This window comes from Hemitrygon akajei, chromosome 7, assembly GCF_048418815.1.
Source record: "Hemitrygon akajei chromosome 7, sHemAka1.3, whole genome shotgun sequence".
Lineage (NCBI taxonomy): Eukaryota > Metazoa > Chordata > Chondrichthyes > Myliobatiformes > Dasyatidae > Hemitrygon > Hemitrygon akajei.
This window is the reverse complement of record NC_133130.1, coordinates 52966452-52987949: the sequence shown is the minus strand read 5'-3', so window position 1 is coordinate 52987949 and position 21498 is coordinate 52966452. Positions and strand designations below refer to the sequence as shown.

General features: G+C 38.9%; 1 protein-coding gene across 2 annotated transcripts in view; it reads left to right on the top strand.

Moving 5' to 3' along the window:
* The window catches only part of rps6kc1 (ribosomal protein S6 kinase polypeptide 1), a 146588-nt gene that overhangs the window by 109383 nt on the left and 15707 nt on the right, over positions 1 to 21498 (top strand). For both annotated transcript variants that reach the window (XM_073050861.1, XM_073050862.1), the window contains 3 exons: positions 1798 to 1930; positions 4526 to 6265; positions 6555 to 6644. In XM_073050861.1, the coding sequence (XP_072906962.1) occupies positions 1798 to 1930; positions 4526 to 6265; positions 6555 to 6644 (1963 nt within the window). The remainder of the gene's footprint in view (positions 1 to 1797; positions 1931 to 4525; positions 6266 to 6554; positions 6645 to 21498) is intronic.

Sequence of the window (21498 nt, the reverse complement as noted above, 5' to 3'; positions counted from 1 at the left end):
TTTGATTCAGCCAACGACTGTGGTGTCTCTGGCAAACTTAAGCATGCCTCACAGTCATGAGTATAAAGAACTAGAGTGGAGTCTAAGTGCACATCCTTGTGGTGCACCTGTGCTGAGGGAGATTATGAAGGAGATGTTACCAATCTGAACTGACTGGGGTATTGAGGCCTAGGTTTGAAGCTTATTGATGAGTTTGAGTGCCAAGCTGTAGTCAGAAAAAAAACCTCCTGATGTATGCATCTTTGCTGTCCAAATGTTCCAGGGTTAAGTGAAAAGCCAATTAAGTGACATCTGTGTGCCAATAGGCAGATTGGAGTAGATCCAAGTTATTTCTCAGTCAGGAATTGATATGTTTCATCAACAACCTCTCAAAGCACTTCATCACAGTGGACGTAAATGCTACTGGATGATGGTCATTGAAGCAGCTTACCACATTCTTCTTGTGTCCCGGTACAATTGAGGCCCGCTTGAGGCAGGCTGGTACCTGCTGAAGCAGGAGGTTAAAGATGCCAGTGAATACTACAGCCAGTTGATCAGCACAGGTCTTTAATACTCAGCCAGGTACCTCGTATAGGTTGGATGCTTTCCATGGGTTCCTCCTCCTGAAAGATAGTGTTACATCAGCCTCAGAGAATGAAACCACAGGGTCATTGGGGATTGTGGGAGTTCTGGTTTCCTCCATGTTTTGATGGTTAATGTGAGCATGAAGGCATTGAGCTAATCTGCAAGCGGCCTTATTGACACCTACGTTGCTTGGTTTCACCTTGTAAGAGGTAATAGCCTTCAAGCCCTGCCACATCTGTCAAGCATCCCCCAGTGACTCAAGATTGGTCTGGAATTGCCACTTTGCATGTGAGGTTACTTTCTGGAGATTGTACCAGAGCTCTTGTATCTGTCTTAGTTGCTGGATCTGAACGCCACTGAACTGGCCCTCAGCAGACTGCAGATCTCATGGTTTATCCAGAGCTTCTGGTTAGGAAAGACTCTGAATAATTTGTGGGCACACTCATCCACAACTGTTTTAATAAAGTCAGCAACAGCCTTGGTGTGGTCACTCAGGTCCTCTAATGAGTCATTGAACATGGCCCAGTGCACTGACTCCAAGCAATCCCATGATCCATATGTGCTGTATATTTAAAAATTTTCTAAGCAGCCTGTGCTTACCTGTTCACCTGTGCCATCTTGGCAAATCTTGGAACAAGATGTCAGTTCATCACCTGCCTAACCCATCTTCCCACTTGAGGCTGGGGATGGACTTTGTCACAAGGCAGTGAATGGGCTACTGCTATTACTCATGTTCTTTTAACAATGTTTGGCAGCCCAGTTCATGGCCAAATATCTAACCCGTGAAATAGTCCAAATTGAAGAATCCTGTGATCAATGCTTCAGTGTATTAATGAAATTTATATGGATAAGGATTGGTCATCTGTGCACAGCCCGAAAAAAGTACATAAACCTTTGATTAGCTTGTAGTTTTTAGTATAATTTACTGTTGGCATATGTTCTGAGGAAAATAAAGTATTATTCTGATGACTTAGTTGAGAGAGGCACATAAAAATATTGACCCATGTAATTGATTTTAATGGCAGCTCAGTGCATCCTTTGTGCATTGGAGAGTAGCCAAATGCCATCAGTTAGGCCTTGGGGAGCTTAAGGGACTGAAGAGAAGATGAGGAGGACTAACTGGTTTTCCAAAAGCACAGGGTAGCACAAATAGATTTGTCTGGTGGATAAGTGCAGAGCACAGCATGTTCTAAAGCAACAGAAGGATTGACTGACCTTTCTCTTCTCTGTCAGAGTCTAAGGAAAAGCAGCGAGTGCTGCAGGAACAAAAAAACCATCATTCCCCACTGTGTGCCTAACATGGTGCAACTGAAGAAGCAAATAGTGTCTGATGACTCCATCTTCCTTTTGCTGCAACATGCCGAAGGTGGGTATTGATCTTAGTTCCCTTAATATTTTACCTTTATCATTCAGTAACATAGATCATACTACCAATCATTGACAGGTCAACCATTGAAGAATAAGCCCAGATGCTTCCAGTCATGATTTGACCAGACATTAGTCATGATCGATGATGTTATTTGGTGCATAGCAGCTATTTTCTACATCTGCCAGCCGATATTGGCTGCTTTCTTTAAACAACATGGTGATTTCTATGCTCAGGTGCTGGAAATGTGAAACAAAAGCAGTAAACATTGGAAACACTCAGCAGGTCGGGCAGCGTCTGTGGAAAGAAAAGCTGGGTTAATATCTCAGGTTGAAGACCCCTTGTTTGACATGTCCAGTGATATTCACCCACAGTAAACAAGGATTAAACCTTTCTGCAAAAAGATGGTGCCAACTTGGATATCCACCTTTGGACGTGATATATAATGAAACTTCCATGGATCCTTTTTTTGGCTGACACCCAATTAGATGCTGGTGCTGTATGTAGTGCCAGAAAAAGGACAATCTCTTATTTCTGGGTGCAGGTTTCTGGCAGTGTTATTTTAGGGCACTTAGCATAGGTAATAAATGCTGGTCCAGCTGACAACACCTCCCTTCTGAGAATGAAGAAACAGATCTGTCGTCAAAGTGATAAAGGTATTTGGTTAATTGAAGTTACAATATCCAGGTTAGTATATTTTGAAAGGCATAACTGCATTGAGGAATACATTACCAGCATGATTCCTGATGGCATCTGCCTACAAAGCTCTCAGCTGCTGTATCAGTACCACATGGATCAATGGAAACAAATCAATTCTTAAAAAACTTTCTCCAGGGCAGCCCTGTGTTGTGAATTGCCCAATTACTGGGCCAGTAATCCCAGCATCTTGTACTGAGACGTATAATATAGAAATGCTGCTTGTTCAGTATTTGAGGCTTTGGCTAATAAAGTGCAGGAGAGACCAGATGGCCATTTTTCTGTTCTGTTTATTTTATTCAATAAAAACAGTCTACAAGCAACATGTAAATGCTTCAGTAGTATTTAGTTTCGTAGGAACTTTACTGTTAGTGAGAAACATTGTAATGATGTTTACCTAATTCATCTGATAATTTGACTATGTTAGTTTATAAGTTTTCTGCTTATCGCAGGAAAGATGGATCCCACATCTATACATGGAGTTTCCTACTGATCATTTGCTGGCGCAGCACTAAATATTTCCAAGTTAAATGTGATAGCATTATCTACTGGGAATTTTGATTCTGTTGGGTTGGATTACTTTGATATTAAATTGGTAACTTTAATATGATAAATATTAATAAGTACCAAATATTAATAGTACCAGTAAGTACTATTGATCATGGATATTCCCTACTGTATGTAAGATTAAGTTTTATCACTGGACTGTGTGTTTGTGTTGTTAATTTTCCAACACGAACCACCTCTCCGTCTTCTCTTCGTCTTTGGCTGTTGTTGGATATGGAACCTTGTTGATGGTGCACTCATCCCAGGATGGGCTGATTTGTTGGTTTCCAATGAGAATCATGGAGAGGCCGAAAAGCTTTAAAGGAATAAATACAATTTAAAACAAAATAGCAAATCATAATGTCTCCTCTGATAAAGCTACCTAATATTATAAGCACTTTGCTCGAGGACCTGGACATTTGGAATGACATCTTTAGTTTTAGTAAAACCTTATTATAAAGGCACTGTTTGATATGCTGGAAGCTGTGATGTGCACTTGGGTTTAAAGTAGCAATTAAATCATTACAATTCGAGCACTTAGAGGAGTATTAAGTAAAGGCTGCCAGCTTATACCTGCATTCCAATCTGGCACAGTAAACACGATCAATTGAACATGATAATGGCCTAGATGCTCATGTGGGCTGCTGTTATTTGTGCAGATGCTCAGTATAATTTTAGTGCCTTAGTGAAGCAGATAATAATAGGCTTTCCATAACAAAATATTTTAGGTACATTAACAGGATTAAAGTAAGAACATTGCTTGCACTTGGATTACATACGTAATCGATGTTGATTTGTGTGAACCTATGATTCTTAAGAATATTTCTGAGAACAAGGCTCCTTCAGTAGATTGTAGTGGAGGCAAGATGCAGTATTTCTGAAACAGTGTTTAATGCCGGTTTTCTGGGCCATTGTTAAAGGGATATTTAAAATGATATTTTTGAAGTATACAGATTATTTTCTTTAATGTGAAGATATAGCCATGGATATCGGATGCTTATTCCACAGTTTGTTGAGAAAGTTCATCAGACTGCAGCTGCAAAAAAAGCTCTCCCACCCACTGCTTCAGCACAATGTTCTACTGCCTAAATGGCTTTATGATTCCCAGGCATGCTCTTTCCAGTAATGTGATTTTGCCTGGAAGTTATTCCATGAAATTAGTTTTCTGTCCAGTTACTTGTTTTTCTCCAGATGATATTGTAAAAATTTCTGGACATACCATGTTTGTTTAATTGTATAAATAATAAAGTTCCAATTCAAGGATAGTTGATCAAAAAATGTGATGTGTAAATGAATAGTTTAAAAGTCTTCATTTTAAAAATTATAATTAATTGTTTTTTTTTGTTTACTTAGGGGGTAAATTGTGGTCGTATGTTTGCAAATTCCTCCAGAAAATGTCGGAAGAAAGCTTTAGAGCACCGGATCCAGGCAAGCATAGCTTCAAGACACCTGCTGTACAAGATGATTTTACTGTGGAACAACTGAGTACCGAAGGGTTGGGCAGCAGCATCAGCTCTGGGTCAAGTGACCTTGGAAATGTACTTCAGGACCAACCTGTGAATAGTAATCTGACTTCAAGTTCACAGGATGACAGCAGTGCTCCAGATGAAGATGCTCAGGGCTATTCACACGAACTGTTAGGGTCAGCGTCATCAGATTCTGAAGCAGATGATGAAGAATGCACGAGTAGCTATCTTACGTTGTGCCATGAATACGAGCAAGAGAAGACAGAGCCCGACAACCTGCCCCCTGAAACCTTTTCAGAGGTGTCCGAGGATGTACGTCGATGTTCTGCAGACATAGGAATGGCCACAAGATCACATTCTCTTCTTAGTAATGACAGTCTTTGTTCCCCTACCACAATTCAGGAACTTCGATTTTTCACTGACGATATTAACATAGAAGCCTTTAGTCCTACAGAGGCCTCTGAATCACTAAATCTGTCTAAAAATAGTCCAATGGAATTCTTCAGAATTGATAGCAAGGACAGTACAAATGAATTGCTAAGTCTTGATGTAGGAGAAAAAATCCAAGCTGAAAAAAGTGACTCGGAACAAAATTCTAATCTGGTACCTGAAAAGGATAACAAGAGTAATTTTGATGCTAGTAACATTAAACTAGATTCCACTGCATTTTTAGCCCTGGATAATTACAGCAGAGGATCCTCCAGTGATTCTGTACCAGTTATCTCCTTCCAGGATGCAGCAGGTGGGGATACAAGCAGCTGTGACGAGGGTAGGCCTGACCTATTAGTGAATTTACCTGGTGTTTCACAGGACGGGGAGGCAGCTGGAGTGTTTCTATCTGATAAATGCAGTGTGACCAATGGTGATAATTCAGAGAACAGGCTATATGAAAAACCTGATGTTTTACAGATTAATTATAATATTGATCATTGCATGAATTCTCAAGGAACACTGGAACTTATTTTACTAGATGAAGAAGCCTCTAGTGATGGAAAGATAGACAAAGTCTCAAGGCATCAAGTGCAGCTTCCTGAGAACAGAAAAGCAAAAGATCAAGAAGAGCAGCTTGATAACAGCATGTTCATTGGGAAAGAAATAGAATATAATTCCTTACTCCCTCTCACCCAGACTGAGAATACATCATCATTTTTGAACATTGCATCTTATGACACCTTAAACATGACCCAGAGCAATCAAAATCTGAGCCCTGATCCTCAACTACATGATCTAAACAGCAATTATAATGCTATATCAGATGAAGATCCCTCCAATAACAAAGAACTTGCCCAAACAATGAAAGGAGTATTTACAGTTGAAGAGCAAGCATTTGGAGAACACATAGGGATCTGTGACCAAGGAACACAGGACAGCGTCTCACACTCAGAGAGTACAAGTGATACACCAGGAGCAGAGAAACTTATTGCAATAAGGACAAATGAGGACAACTTAGTTTCACATATGTTTAAAGATCTAGAAGAAAGATTTGTGCGAGCTTCCAATGCTCGTATTCCAGAGAGTTGTATTCAGCATTGGGCAGCAGAGATAGTTGTTGCTCTTGATGCACTTCATCGAGAAGGAATCATATGCTGCGATTTGAACCCAAACAACATCTTGCTGGATGGCAAAGGTCAGGAACTTTTGCAAATGCATTTTTTTTTCTCCGATATCTTTTTCTGTTGCTTACTTGCCTCCAATTAAATGAGTAGGCGTTTTATCCTATAATTAGTATCTTCATTTCCTGTCTGAAGCTTCAGTTCCAGTGCAGTGAATTCACCCACAGTAATAGCTTCTAGTGCTTAATGATGCCATTATTCTTAATGATACTGTTTTTAAGCTACAAAAGAATAATTACAGTTCACTTCTACAGAAAATGTAGGAAAAAATTGTTTTGATTTCTCATGTCATTTTGTTTTTAGGACACATTCAACTAACATATTTTAGCAGATGGAGTGAGGTTGACGATTCCTATGACAGCAGTGCCATAGAGAAAATGTACTGCGCCCCAGGTTAGAACACTTAGTTGCATATAAAGTACGCTGTTCTCCTTGCCGTCTGTGTATTATGCAAGCCACATACCTTTCTTTATATGTGCAGTCTATTTGGTATGCAAAGCATTTTTTTGTAATTAAAAAGTGTGACATGGGTTGAATTTATAATTTTCTAAAAAGCATTTACTTATGTAAATTTATATTGAATGGAAATCTCATGTTTAAAAAATCTTTGTTTACTCCATGTTTCCCTGAAAAGAAAGTTTTAAAACTTAAAGAGGGGTAACTTTAATTAGAATTAAGTTAAATATATCTGCTTGAAGAGTAAATACTTAAATCACTTGGAAGAGGAAATGAAAAGAGGAATATGGTGTACATTGGCTTTCAGAAAGCCTGCGGCAGGGACTCTTCTTGAGAATATAAAAACCAAACAATAGAAAGTAGTAACCAAAGGCAGTTGAAGTGCATAATAAAGGAAGGCTGCAAATTAGGAATGGTAACCCAATCATGTCTGCTTCTAAGCCAGCCAGTTGTGTTACAACAAGAATCTGCCTTTCCATCACTATATATCCATAGTTTTTTTTATTTCAACTGTTTTTAGATCTATGTTGGTGTGTTTCATGAATAAACTAAAAACACCAGAGCAAAAGCTGATTCTGTTCTGACCATATATCAGAACACAGAAGGAAATGACTAATGTTACTCTTTAAATTCTTTTAAAGGTTTATTTTTATATTGGATCCACTGATACTATGTTTAAACTAGCAGATTTCCAATGGTACTGCTTACACTTAATTAGTGCAAGTGCCAGTTGTTAGGGGTTTATCAAAAGCATTTCAAGTTGGGTGGGAAGAGGTGGATCCAGGAGCTCGATGTTAATGCTGTAAAGTTGATGGTTCTTTGATTTGGCCGTGATAACATAGCTGGGAGAAAGCCAGAACAAGCCGAGCTTTTCATGCTGTGTGGCTCGCCGCTAGCTGAGCTAAACCAGGAGGGGAAGCATTCAAGGTGAGATGGTTTAGCCCATGAGAAGCTGTTTGGAAATTTCATGAAGAATCTGAAATCAAATTAGGTTGAAAGAAAACCTAAAGGTGTGTGGAATACTTATAATAAGTGGCTGAGCTCAAATCTGTTGGGAGAAAATGAAACTAAACCCCAGTGGAAGTCTATCAAGGTGCATAGCAAGCCTCAGGTTCCTGAGAGAGTACAGGGAAATTTATTAGCTGGCTTTCTGGCAGAAAATGTGCCATTTTCCCCATCTTATTTTCTGATTTTATTCGATATATTTAGTGTTTTATGCATATCTTTGCATTTATCTTTAATATTGATATGCGACTGGCATACAACAAGCAAATTAATTTTTTGAAAAGGAGATTTTGCCTCCCAATAAAGCATGAAGACATTTTGTGATCAAGCAGTTTATTAATCAGCCAATTTTATCTAAAATGTTTAAACTCTCAATGCTGCTTAAATTTACTTTGAACTTTGAACTTTTGTTCATTAGCATGCGATCAGATTCATTTCTACATTTGTACCATATGTTCTCTATTAACCATTTCTTGAATTACTTATCATACAATAACAATGATAAACTTCCTTTTAATTGTAATACTGAGTGTTAACAAAATAATTGAGCTAATATATATATATCACCTTCTTCAGAGGAAATATGTTTTGAGATGAATTATACCATAAAATCTGATATCAACAGATTATTAGGAAGAGTTGCAGTATCATTCTTTAATTTTGTGTAGTTTTATACCATTCTTCAGGGATTAAAAAGTGCTATTTTATGGTACAGAATTGGAAAGTACTGGTAATATTCAGGAATTCAGACATTATGGACTGACCAATACCTAACAATTTGCATGCATGAAACATTCATTTATTTTTATTTCTCTCTGCAAAAATGGTGCCTGAACTGCTGACTCCTTCCAGTTGTCTGCCAGATTTCCAGCATCTGTGGATTGTGTTTTTTAATTTTTCTTTATGGTATTGGGGTAGAAAAGAATATGCTTTAATTTACCTAATGTTTTTCTTCAGCACTCCATGGTTTAGAATAACTGTTTTCAGAATTGAATTTAGTATTTGTAGCAGCGTTTTTCTCCCATTGTTGGAATAATTTACTGCTCTTCAAAGTAATTTAATTTGTTTATCCTTTTATTGGATTCTATGAATCAAGTACTAAACCAAATAAAACCTGGAAACATGACACTACTTCTCATCACTGCTCCATGAATTGTTAGGTGTATAGTCTAAAAATTAGAGTAAGAATGGGTTCTCTGACCAGATTGACCTTAATTTAGTCTCTGTTTGTTTTCCTGGTGTATAGAAAATAAATTCACATATACAGTAACATTTTTGAGACTGTATTATCAGTAAGACATCAGTTACACTTTCAGTATTATTCTTTGTTTTTTTTTCCATTCCCATTCATTTTTATCCTATCTGCTCACATTGCCCCCCACTATTCTTGATTGTTGTGTTTAGTACTGTTGTTTTCTTACAAATGCTCAGATTGTGTCCCTCAGTAGGAAGACTAAGTAGCAGGAAATGGATTGAATCTAAGGTAATTCAGTCATTGTCGCATTGACGGTAATTCGAACAGCCTTTATTTAGTCCATAGAAGTAGGGACAGGAGTAGGCCATTCAGCTTCTGGACCATGCTCCTGTATTCAGTAGGATTATGGCTGATCTGACGTTTCTCAAATACTTTCCCAATCTTTACTCATAATCCTTGATTCAGTGACTAATTAGCAATCTATCCTTAAATTTGTACAAGGTCTCATCGGTGTCTGCAGTAAGGACAATCCTTCGAGGGAAGAACTTATTCCTAATTTCAGTCCATAAATAGTTTTCCCTTATTCTGAGACTGTTCTGTCTGGGCTTAGACTGAACCAAGGGAAGAAGCATTCTCTCAAACGTTAAGAATCTCGTGTCTTTCATCTCTTAATTTTCTAAACTCTATTGAATTGAGTCTCAAAGTGTTTGACTTTTGCCTGAGGATAAGCTCTACAAGGCTGAGAATATCGTAATGAACCTTATGCCTCCAGAGGAATATCAATCTTTAAATAGGGGGACAAAATTATTTGCAGTATTCCAGATATTGTCTCACTGTGCCATATATATAGTTGCAGTAAGACTCCAGTCCTTTTGAACTAGGAGCCAACATTTCATTGGCCTTCCCTATTACCTACTGCACTTGTGTGCTAGCTTTGTGTTTCATATGCAAGGAACACAACCCTCCCAATCCCTCTGTAGCTTTTTCTCCATTTAAGTAATTCTCGTTCCTTTCCTTGTAAAATGAGCAACTTCATATCTTTCCATGTTATACTCCATTTGTCAACTTTAACGCCCATGCATCTATTCAACTACTTTACATTAGTTTCTATCCACCGAGTTTGTTCTCCATCTCTCTCCCCCTCTCTCTCAACCTCACTCTCCACACCGCTCTCGCCCCCTCTCTCTGCCCGCACCACTCTTGCCCCCCTCTCTCCGCCCCCACCTCTCTGCTCCCACTCCCTGCCCCTCCCACCATGCCCCCCTCTCCACCCCCACCTCTCTGCTCCCACTCCCTGCCCCTCCCACCATGCCCCCCTCTCCACCCCCCCACTCCAACCCCCTCCCCGCACTCTCTCCCTCCCACCCTCACACACATGAATATCCAGTGAATTCCAGTTAGTTGGGCCATCGGTCAATCAGAGCATCTGTTTATTTGAGCCAACTCTTAAGGAACAAAACAAAATGGAGAAACTGGTCGGGTCACTATGCCACTTAATTGGGGCAGGAGACTGTTGCCCAACAGTTTCTAACTGGCATCAGTTGATGCACTGGCTTAACCATTACACACTACACTGTGCTTAGAGTGATCGACTTTTAAATAGCATCAATTGTGTGTGTTTGCGTTCAAAAATCAGTGATTTTTGTCAGCAATAGTTAACGAGAAATAAGCAGTGCAAGAATTCGGAACAGTTTTGCTTTCCGTGGTTTGAAGCCAGAACAGCTGAGAATGAAAATGGAACAATTTCAGTACTTCAACAAGTTGTGGAATTACAAAAAATTTGAAGGTATCTTGAATGTTACAATGAAACTGAAGATTTGGAGGATTCAGTGGTCTAAAGCTTTGTATGAAGATAGTCCATTACCTGCACTAGTTGTCTGTGTGATTTTGTTAATTTACAGTCAATCAAAAGACCATGGCATATGGATTCCTTTGGTGATAACTATTAGGAACTAATATAGTTTTATAGTACTGTAAAAGTATTGGTAGTGTTCTAATTTGTTCAGTATTTCACTTAAATACATAAGCTGTTAATCAGCTAAGCAGTAGTTTGCCTTTTTAAAATTCTCTTTAATTATTTCCATGAAATTTCAGCTAATTGGGGCAGCCGCTTAATTGGGCCAAAATGTGTCCCAATTAACCGGAATCCATCGTGTGTATACAGTACTGTGTAAAAGTCTTTAGGCACACATACAGTATATAGCTAGGATGCCCAAGACTTCTGCACAGCACCACATTTGTCAACATAGAGCAGAGAGTGAGTTTGTAAATCTGGCAGGAGCAAAGAATGTTGGGAATGGTGAGGGTGGAGCACTGTGTGAGGGGTGGTGGACAGAGGGCAGAGGAGGAGTGCCAGGGGCAGGGGTTGGGGCAGGTGCAGACACACCCTACCTGGAGACACCAGGCAAGGTCATTTGATTCCAAACAATTGGTGTATTGATCATTACAGAATGTCTCTCTGGTGCTTCCCACTCCCTCCCCTCTCCCTTCCCCTTTCCCAACCATGACTCCCCTTCTCCCTGTCCCCCTTTGTTATACTTAGTCCGCAATAGAGACTCACATCAGAATCAGGTTTATCATCTCTTATGAAATTAGTTTTGTTTTTGTGGCAGCAGTAAAGTGCAATACATAAAATTATGACACTACGGTGCAAAAGTCTTAAGCATCCTAACTATATACATGTGCTTATTTTAAATTTAAAATAAATTAAAATATATGTATGTACATATGCATGAATATGTATTTACGTATGTAGTGATACAGTGCAGATTAGGCCCTCCCATCTTTTAAGCCACCTGGTATGTCTTAGGAGGAAACTGGAGCATGTGGGAAAAACCCATGGGATCCATGGGGAGGATGTACAGAGACTCCTCACAAAACGGTGCCAGAATTGAACTTTGAACTCCTAAACGCACCAAGCTATAATAGCATTGCCCTAACCGCTACACTACAGTGGTGTACGTATGTATTTATACAGTGCCTTGAGACAGTACTCAGCCCCCACAACTATTTTAACATTTTCTTGTCTCACTTTCTAAGTTTAAAATATATTGAAGTAGCATTTTTTGAGCTAATCTTCAAAACATTGTGCATCATGTCAAATCAAAGGAAAAAGTTCAAAACCTGTCAACAATTTAGTAAAAATTAAAAGCAAAATTATGAGGCAGAAGTATTAATCTTCCTTTGTAACTAGTACACTAACTTTCCTCATGTACAATACTGTATATTACCTTACTAACTCACCCAGTTAGTTGATGTAGTAAATAAGAGGATTATCAGAATCAATACCCCCCCTCTGTCTATAAGGTCAAACAGTGTAGCAGATTTTCAACAGATCAAACCAAAATGAAGACAAATAGCATTCAAGGCAAGTCAGGCAAATGATAATAGAGAAGCACAAATCTGGGGAAGGGTACAAGACCATCTCAAAGGCTTACCTCAGAGCTTCGTGCTGTCCATTCTCAAAAAAGTGGAAACAATATGAAACCACAGCCACACTGCCTAGATCATGCCACCCCTCTAAACATAGTCACCAGGGAAGAATGGCACTTGTCAGAGAGGCACTGTGATGCCAACAGTCACTCTGAGGGAGCTGCAGAATTCAGCGGCTGCAACTGGAGATGAAGTTCATGGCTCCACAATCTCTAAGCCTTGTACAAAAGGGGTATTTACACAAGAGAGGCAAGGAAGAAGCCCAAGCTAAAAAAAGATATCCTTGCCATCAAGACTTTGTCAAGTGTCATTTAGAAGATACTGTAAAGATGTGGTCAGATGAGACTAAAGTTTAACTTTTTGGCTTCAACACTATATGGCATAAATTTAATATTGCACATCAGCCAAATAACTCCATCCCTACTTTAAATATGGTGGAGCTAGCATCGTGCTATGGAACTGCTTTTCAGCAGCATGGACTGGAAATCTGGTTAGGATTAATGGGAAGATAGATGCAGCTAAATACAGAGAGATCCTGGATTAAAACCTGCTAGCCTCTGCCAGAAAGCTTAAACTGGGAGGAAGCTTGTCCTTCAGCTGGACAACAACCCAAATCACTCTGCCTGAGCAACTGTGGTGCGGCTTTAAATGAAGTAAATAATGTCCTTAAGTGGCCCAGTCAGTGTCCTAACCTTAACCCAATCTAGTACCTCTGGCAAGACCTCAAGCTTACTGTCCACCACTGCTCCCCAATAAACCTGGCACAGCTTGAGCAACTTTGCAAGGAGGAATTGGCAAACCTTGCTCCATCACGTTGTGCAAAGCTAAGAGAGACTTCTCCAAAAGAATACTGGCTGCAATGTCTGCGAGAGGTGATTCAACTAAATACTGGGCAAAGGGGGATGAATACTTTGAACTGCTGACGTTTAAGTCTTTTAATCTTTAGTTTTTCATGCTTTATAATTTTCCCTGTTTTTGGGCTCCACTGCGAAAAAATGGATTCACAAATAAAAATTGTCAGTTAAATTGATCAAAATCCCTGTTTGATTTCTGTGTTGATTTCACTAATTTCTGTGAAATTTTATATATATATATAATTTAATCCAGATGAATGTGAGGATGCACTTTAGGAATGAAAATCTAGTAATGATGAGGCCCAGAAAACATTGAGAAGCAGAGGGACCTTGGGATTTAGTCCCTCGATCCCTGAAAGGAGCAGTCATAGGTGGCTAGGGTAGTGCCGAAGACTTTTTGGGATACTTCCCCTCATTCCCTGTAATATAGGGTATACGACTTGGACTTAAAACATTAGGTAGGCTGCACCTGAAGTATTGTGTGCAGTTCTGCACACCACATTATTGGACGAAGACTGAAGCACTTGAGAGGGTGCAGAGGAGATTCATGAGGATATCGCCTCAATAGGAGCATTTCAGTTCTGAAGCAAAACCAGACAGGCTGCTTTTGTGTTCACTGGAGTGGAGGAGGCTGAAGGATAATCTGACAGAGGTGATGGATAGTATAGAAAGTAAGGCATCTTCTTCCCTCATGGAGAGGTGCCTAGGACAGAAGGGTATGGTATTAAGGAGAAAGATTGGAACCTTATAGAACTTAGAACAGCACAGCACAGGAATGTCTGTACAACTCATGACGCCAATCCAACTAATGCTGTCTCTCTGCATGTGATTTGTAACCTTTTATCTCTGCCTATTCACGTGTTTGTTTAAATGATGCTATCAGATCTGCTTCTTCCACCTCCCTTGACTGCTCGATCCCAACATCTACCACACTCTGTCTGAAAGAAAAGAGCTTGTCTCACAAATTCCCCTCTCACTTTAAACCTATACCCTCTAATTTTTGTCGTTTTTAATCACAGGAAAAGAACTGACTTTGTATCCTATCTATGCCTTACAGAATTTCATATACTTATATCAGGTTTTTGCTCGGACTCTGTCACTTTAGTGAAAACAATCCAAGTTTGTCCAACCTCTCTTTATGGTTTAATACCGCTAACCAGCCTCTCAAATACCTCTACATCCTTTCTGTAAAGGCATGCAGTACTGCTTATGCAGTCTAATTAAAGTTTTGTACAGTTCCTACAAAAAGTATTCACCCCTCTTGGAATTTTTCATGTTTTAGTGTTTTACAACATTGAATCATTGGATTTAATGTGGCTTTTTTTTTGACACTAACCAACAGAAAAAGGCTCGTGTCAAAGTGAAAACAGATTTATAAAGTGATTTAAATTAAATACAAATATAAAACACAAAATGATTGATTGCGTAAGTACTCACCCCCTTCAAGTCAGTATTTAGTAGAGCACCACACACAGAAAATGCTGGATGAACTGAGCAGGCCAAATGTGCAGATTTGCACATTACCAGCATCTGCAGCTTTTCTCTTGTTCTGTATTTAGTAGATGCACCTTTGGCACCAATTTCAGCCTCGAGTCTGTGTGGATATGTCTTTATCAGCTTTGTACAGCTAGGCACAACAATTTTTCCCCTTTCTTAACAAAACTGCTCAAACTCAGTCAGATTTGATGGGGATTGTGAATGAACAGTCCTCTTCAAGTCCAGCCACAAATTTGCAATTGGATTGAGGTCTGCACTCTGACTTGGCCACTCTAGGACATTAACTTTGTTGTTCTTAAGCCATTCCTGTGTAGCTTTGGCTTGATGCTCAGGGTCTTCTCCCAAGTTGCAGTTCTCTTGCAGACTGCATGAGGGTTTCCTCCAGGATTTCCCTGAAATTTGCTGCATTCAATTTACCCTGTACTTGCTCAAGCCTTCCAGGGTCTGCTGCAGTGAAGTACCTCCACAGCATGATGCAGTCACCACCATGCTTCACGGTAGGGATGGTGTGTTTTTGGTGATGTGTGGTCTTTGGCTTACACCAAACATAGCATTTAGTCTGATGGCCAGAAATCTCAATTTTGGTTTCATCAGACCATAGAACTCTCTTCCAGCTGACTTCAGAGTCTCCAACATGCCTCCTGGCAAACTCCAGCCAAGATTTCATGTGAGTTTTTTCAACAGTGGCTTTCTCTTTGTCACTCTTCTATAAAGCTGTGACTGATGAAGCACCCAGGGCAATGGTTGTCGTATGTGCAGTCTCTCCCATCTCAGCCACTGTAGCTTGTAACTCCTCCAGAGTTGTGATCGGTCTCTCGGTGGCCTCTCTCACAAGTCCCCTTCTCACACAGTCACTCAGTGCTTGAGGATGGCCTGCTCCAGGCAGATTTACAGCTGTGCCATATTCTTCTCATTTCTTGATGTTTGACTTAACTGTACTCCATGGGATAGTCAGTGGCTTGGAAATATTCTTGTATCCATCTCCTGATTTGTGCTTTTCGATAACCTTTTTGCAGAGTTGCTTGGAGTGTTCTTTTGTCTTTGTGGTGTAGTTTTTGCCAGGATGCTGACTCTCCAACAGTTTGACCTTCCAGATACAGGTGTATTTTTAATACATTCAGTTGGAACACAGGTGATCTTCATTTAACTAATTATTTGACTTCTAAGACCAATTAGCTGCACCAGTGAGGAATTGGTATGTCATATTAAAATTGGTGAATACTTGTGCAATCAATTATTTTGTGTTTATATTTGTAATTAATTTAGTTCATGTTGTGGAGATCTATTTTCACTTTGACACAAAAGAGTCTTTTCCTGTTGATCAGTGTCAAAAAAGCCAAATTAAATCCACAGTGATTCAATGTTGTAAAGCAATAAAACATGAAAGCTTCCAAGGGGAGGTGTTGACTACTTACTATCGACACTATACAACTGCAACCTCCCAACTCAATGCCTTGACTCATTGAGTCATGTATGCCACCTTTTATCATCCTAGCCTCAGGAAGTTAAGGACTTGCACCCCAAGATTTTTCTGTACATCAGTTGTCTTGTTGGCCCTGCCAATTACTCAATACTTTCCTTTTGTATTTGACCTCCCAAAGTGAATCATCACATATTTGTCCTCCTTAGCTACCATTTGCCATTTTTCTACCCATATTTCCAACTGACCTCTATTCTGCTGTAACCTTGACACCCTTCCTCACTGTCTATGACTCGCCGGCAATTATTGTGCATCTGTGAACTTACTAATCTGATCAGCTACAAAGTCATCTAGTATACCAGCACTGCTTCTTGTGGAATACCACAAATCACACATCTTAATGCAGACATGTTTAAGTTGTTGCACTTTGAAAGGACAAACCAGGGTAAGATTTGTAAATGGTAGGGCTCAGAGGGTTGCAGCAGAACAAAGGGATTTGAGAATATAGATCATTAATCCTTGAAGGTGGTATCACTGGTAAATAGGGTCGTGAAGAGAGCTTTTGACACATCAGCCTTCATAAATCATGGCAATGAGTTACAGGAGTTGAAGTTGTACAAGACTTTGGTGAGGCCAGATTTAGAATATTGTGTGCAGTGCTGGTCACCTCCCTGCAGGCAAGATATAAATAATCTTGGAAGAGTCCAGAAAAAAATGATATGGATGTTGCCAGGACTTGAGGGAAAGCTTGAATAGGTTAGGACTTTATTCAATGGAGTGGCGGAGAATAAGAGGAGTTCTTATAGAGGCATTCAGAATTATGGGGGACATAGGGTGAATATATGCACACTTTTTCCCTTCAAGTTGGGTGAGACTAGACCTAGGGGTCATAGATTTAGGGTAAAAGGTGAAATATTCAAAGGGAGAACTTTTTCACCAGGGTGAGTATGGAATAAGGTGCCAGCAGATGTGGTGGATGCAGTTTCCATTGCAACATGGGTGAGAGGGGTTTGGAGGGATATGATCCAGGTGGAGGTAGATAGGACTAAGCAGAGGATTGGGTCAGCATGGAATAGTTGGGCCAATGGGCCTGTTTCTGTGCTATAGTACCTATGGCTCTATGACCTCCAATCAGAGAAACAGCCCTACCACTAGCCCCTGTACTTGTTCAGAGGAGACCTGTGGGGACCCTCTTTCATACAGAAGGTGTTAGGAGTCTGGACTGTACTATCTGAAGAATTGATGGACATTTAACAAGCATCTAGACAAATACTTGAATCACTGAAGATATAGAAAATAATGGATCTAATGTCGCTAAACGTTCTGAGTGCTATTTGCTTACCTTTATTGTTTGCATGATTTGTTTTTTCTCTCTCCGCATTGGGTGTTTGATGGTCTTTTTTAAGTGGGTTGTTTTGAGGTTTCTTTGTGGCTGTCTGTAAGGAGATTAATTTCAAGGTTGAATAATGTATACATAGTTTGATAGTAAATGTACTTTGAACTTTGATACAATGCCACATTTACAGTGGTGCTAGAAAGTTTGTGAACCCTGTAGAATTTTCTCTGTTTCTGCATAAATATGACCTAAAATGTGATCAGATCTTCATGCAAGTCCTAAAACTAAATAAAGAGAACAGATGAGACAAAAGTTGAACTTTTTGGCAGAATTGCACATTGAGACATTGGAAGTAAAAGGGCACTGCACACCAGCGCCAAAACTTCATCCCAACTGTGCAACATGGTGGAAGGAGCATCATGGTTTGGGGCTTCTTTGCTGCCTCAGGGCCTGGACAGCTTGCAATCGTTGAGGGAACAATGAATTCAAAATTGTATCGACATTTTACAGGAGAACGTCAGGGTAGCAGTTTGTCACCTGAAGCTTAATTGAAGTTGGATTATGTAATAAGACAATGATCCGAAAGACAAGAGTAAGTCAATAACAGAATAATCTAAAAAGAAAATTTGTGTTTTAGAATGGCCGAGTCAAAGTCCTAACCTTAATCCTATAGGAATGTTGTGGAATGGTCTGAAGCAAGCAGTTCATGCAAGGAAGCCCACCAACATCCCAGAGTTGAAGCAGTTTTGTAAGGAGAAATGGCCTAAAATTCCTCCAAGCCGATGACCGGGAAGATCAACAGTTACGGAAACGTTTGGTTGAAGTTATTGCTGTACAAGGGGGTCACACCAATTACTGAAAGCAAAGGTTCACCTACTTTTTCCAATGAATATATGTAATATTGGATCATTTTTCTCAATAACTAAATGAACAAGTGTAATTTTTTTTGTTATTTATTTAATTAGATTCTCTTTATCTTTATCTTGTTTTAGGACTTCTGTGAAGATCTGATCACATTTTAGGTCATATTTATACAGAAATTGAGAAAATTCTACAGGGTTCACAAACTTCTTAGCACCACTGTAAGTTTGCTAATGATGCCACAGTTGCTGGCAGAATTAAAGGCAATAACAGACCAGCATATAGGAAAGAGAACGAAAATCTTGCTGAGTGGTGCCACAAAAACTTCTCAGACAACGTCAGTACATGACGTTTTTTATTTGCACAATTTGTCTTCTTTTGCACATTTATTGTTAGTCTGACTTTGCTTATGTATATTTTTTCATAAATCCTCTGGTATTTCTTTATTTTTCATGTAAATAACTGATAGAAAATGAACCTCATTGTAACATCTGTACTTTGATAATAAATTTACTTTGAATACGTAGCACTGACGTGATGGGATGTAGGGTCTGCCTTTGTGCCATATGACTCTATAACTGTTGTATTCCCAGAGTTGCCAACCTGATAATTGGTTGATAGATTAATTAAAATATTTACTATCTAGAACTACTAGATATATGGTTCATATTTAAGTGTTTTGTTTAACCTGTCAATGCTACATTTTTCTTTGGAAAAAGATTTATTGCATTTGGTCAGACTGTGTGATCAAGTTATTATCCAAGAGGTGGTTAATTTTCACCTCTTGAAATAGTTGGGATCAGAACAAACTTTAACAGTTTTTTAAACAACTGTTGTGGGCAGCTTAATGAAGTTTTTTCTTTCTGTGGATGGTATGCTAGCAGGAGTCAGACCAGTCAGCTTTCTGGAAAGAGCTGTAATAACAGCAAGTAGCCTGCAGGAGATGTCATGCACCACTTGTGAAATTACTGTCAGCAATGCACAGAACTGGTGTTCACAGAAAAGAACAGTTGGCACAACAGCCTTGAAGTAAATTATTAACTGGACAGAAGATGTTACAGATTGACTCAGGATTAAATACTTAAGTGCAGAAAGCCCATTAACTCTGACTTTCCAATATGAGAATATTGAAAGCTCCCAGTTGGAGCATTAATTCAGTGTTATATATTTAAAGATGCATACATGCAACAAAATCCATATCCATTGAAACTTGAAGGAGTGGTGTATAAATATATCTGGTAGTTTTATACAATCAATTTTCTGTCTGGCATTTAAGCATTTGAAATATATAAGATTGGAGAGGGTAAGTATAACAGTGGAAGAGAATAAAAGCTGTATTTTTATAAGATCAAGTTAGCTCTATTTATGGATTTTGACATTAGCTTCTTGCACATTACAAGTTTCTAAATATGTTGCTGCTCCTCCCCTTTAAATTATTATTTTTCAGATGACAGCACATCTCAGTAATCTAAGGTGACCTTGTACCCTTTTGTCTTGTAGTGTGTGCTATTAATAACTTGTTAGTGACCCACATTCATGTAACAAATACCTTCAGATGTGTGTTATCAGCCCAGTATAAAAACTGAGAATAGACTGATATGCCTCTTGTTTCAGAGGCATGTATTCTCATAACCAGGATTTTGCCTAATGCAATCTAATTCAGCAGCTGAATAAATTTGCTCTGTCTGTAAAGCACTGCTTTACACATTTGTTTAAACGTAACATCATCAATTTGTGTTTTGCTATAATTTTGAAATTAGCTAGCATACTATCTACAATCATCTCTAGAAGGTGACATTCCAGATATTTTTGAAATAGTTCATGAGAAGCCAAGCCCAATTATCCTGCTTGCAGATCAGAGAGAACAGCAGATAGGACACCTGTGCTCCCTCGGAAAAGGAACTGGGTTGAAATGAAGTAGAATTAAAAATGTAGGCTAATTGCTGTACCAACATTAAAAATGGGAGATGACAGAATTGTCATTTTGGTAAACATGAATGCAAATATTATTTTGAAAGTGTCATAAAACTGGAATATTAAAGTTACCAGAAGTTTTTGCAGATTATTTTTGTGTCTAGACTAAACTTACAACTGTGTGAAGGTGAAAGGTGATTTTATTTTGATGGCAGTGTTGTTCTGCTCCTGACATACAGATGCATTCAGCATATGCTTAGCTCGCTCAAATATATCATCACCTTACAGGGTAAAGCCTTACCTATCATTACAATTATTTGGCTCTTTCCTCTTGATTGTTTGAATTTATCTGAAAGTCCTAATGCTGCTATTTTAATTTGACCCTGCTAATTTTATAAATCCTTCCTCCAACATCAATATGAATTGCAAATATAAAGTTCAGTCTTAATATTCTTATTTTGATCTATTTATTATCAGGTTTTTATATAGTACGGGCCAATAGAGGTCAGAAAATTGAGGTGGGAGTAAATAGAGGCATCAATTTTCTGGTGGAGGGATGCTGAGAGAACTTGTTCAGAGAAATGATTGAGTCACATTAACCTATATACTGTATAATTGAATATGGGACACTGCACCCTGTGGCTTTGGTGGTTCCTGGGTATATGTAGAAGCTTGATTGGAAGAGGCAAGTATTTAGTATGCCTGAAATGTGGCAAAAAGGTGCCAAGTATAAGAGAATATTATTTTAAGGGGAAAGGTGAAGAGGTCAAATAATTACTAAGTAATGTGTCTACATAGTAGTATTTAAAGTTAGAGAAATTTTGCTTTTCTGTCTGTTGCGAATAGATATTGGGAGACTTTGCTTTTACGTTCTTAATCCTCAGAGGACTACAATATTGACATCCAGTAACAGGAAAGATGCCATTTTAAAATACGAGTGGGGAAAATTTGCACTTAAGCAATCTTCATACAGCAGCTTATCTATTCTGGTTCATGAGACCTCCTTCCATGATTTCTATTTCCATCTGAAAGAACTACAGATAGAGGCATGACATACCTTAGTGTTTTGATTTTTTCAGGGTAGTTTTGTTTTCTTAATATTTTTGCAATCAGTGGTGATGCAGGTAAATGGATTTGAAGACGCTAGTGGTTGTAGGTAGGTTGATATGGCCTACATATTGAATAGTGTTGTCAGCATGGTCACTCTGATCTGTCAATCCATTAGGCTTACTTTGGTGCCAAATGGAGTAATGAAATTTCTTTATTTATATAAGGAC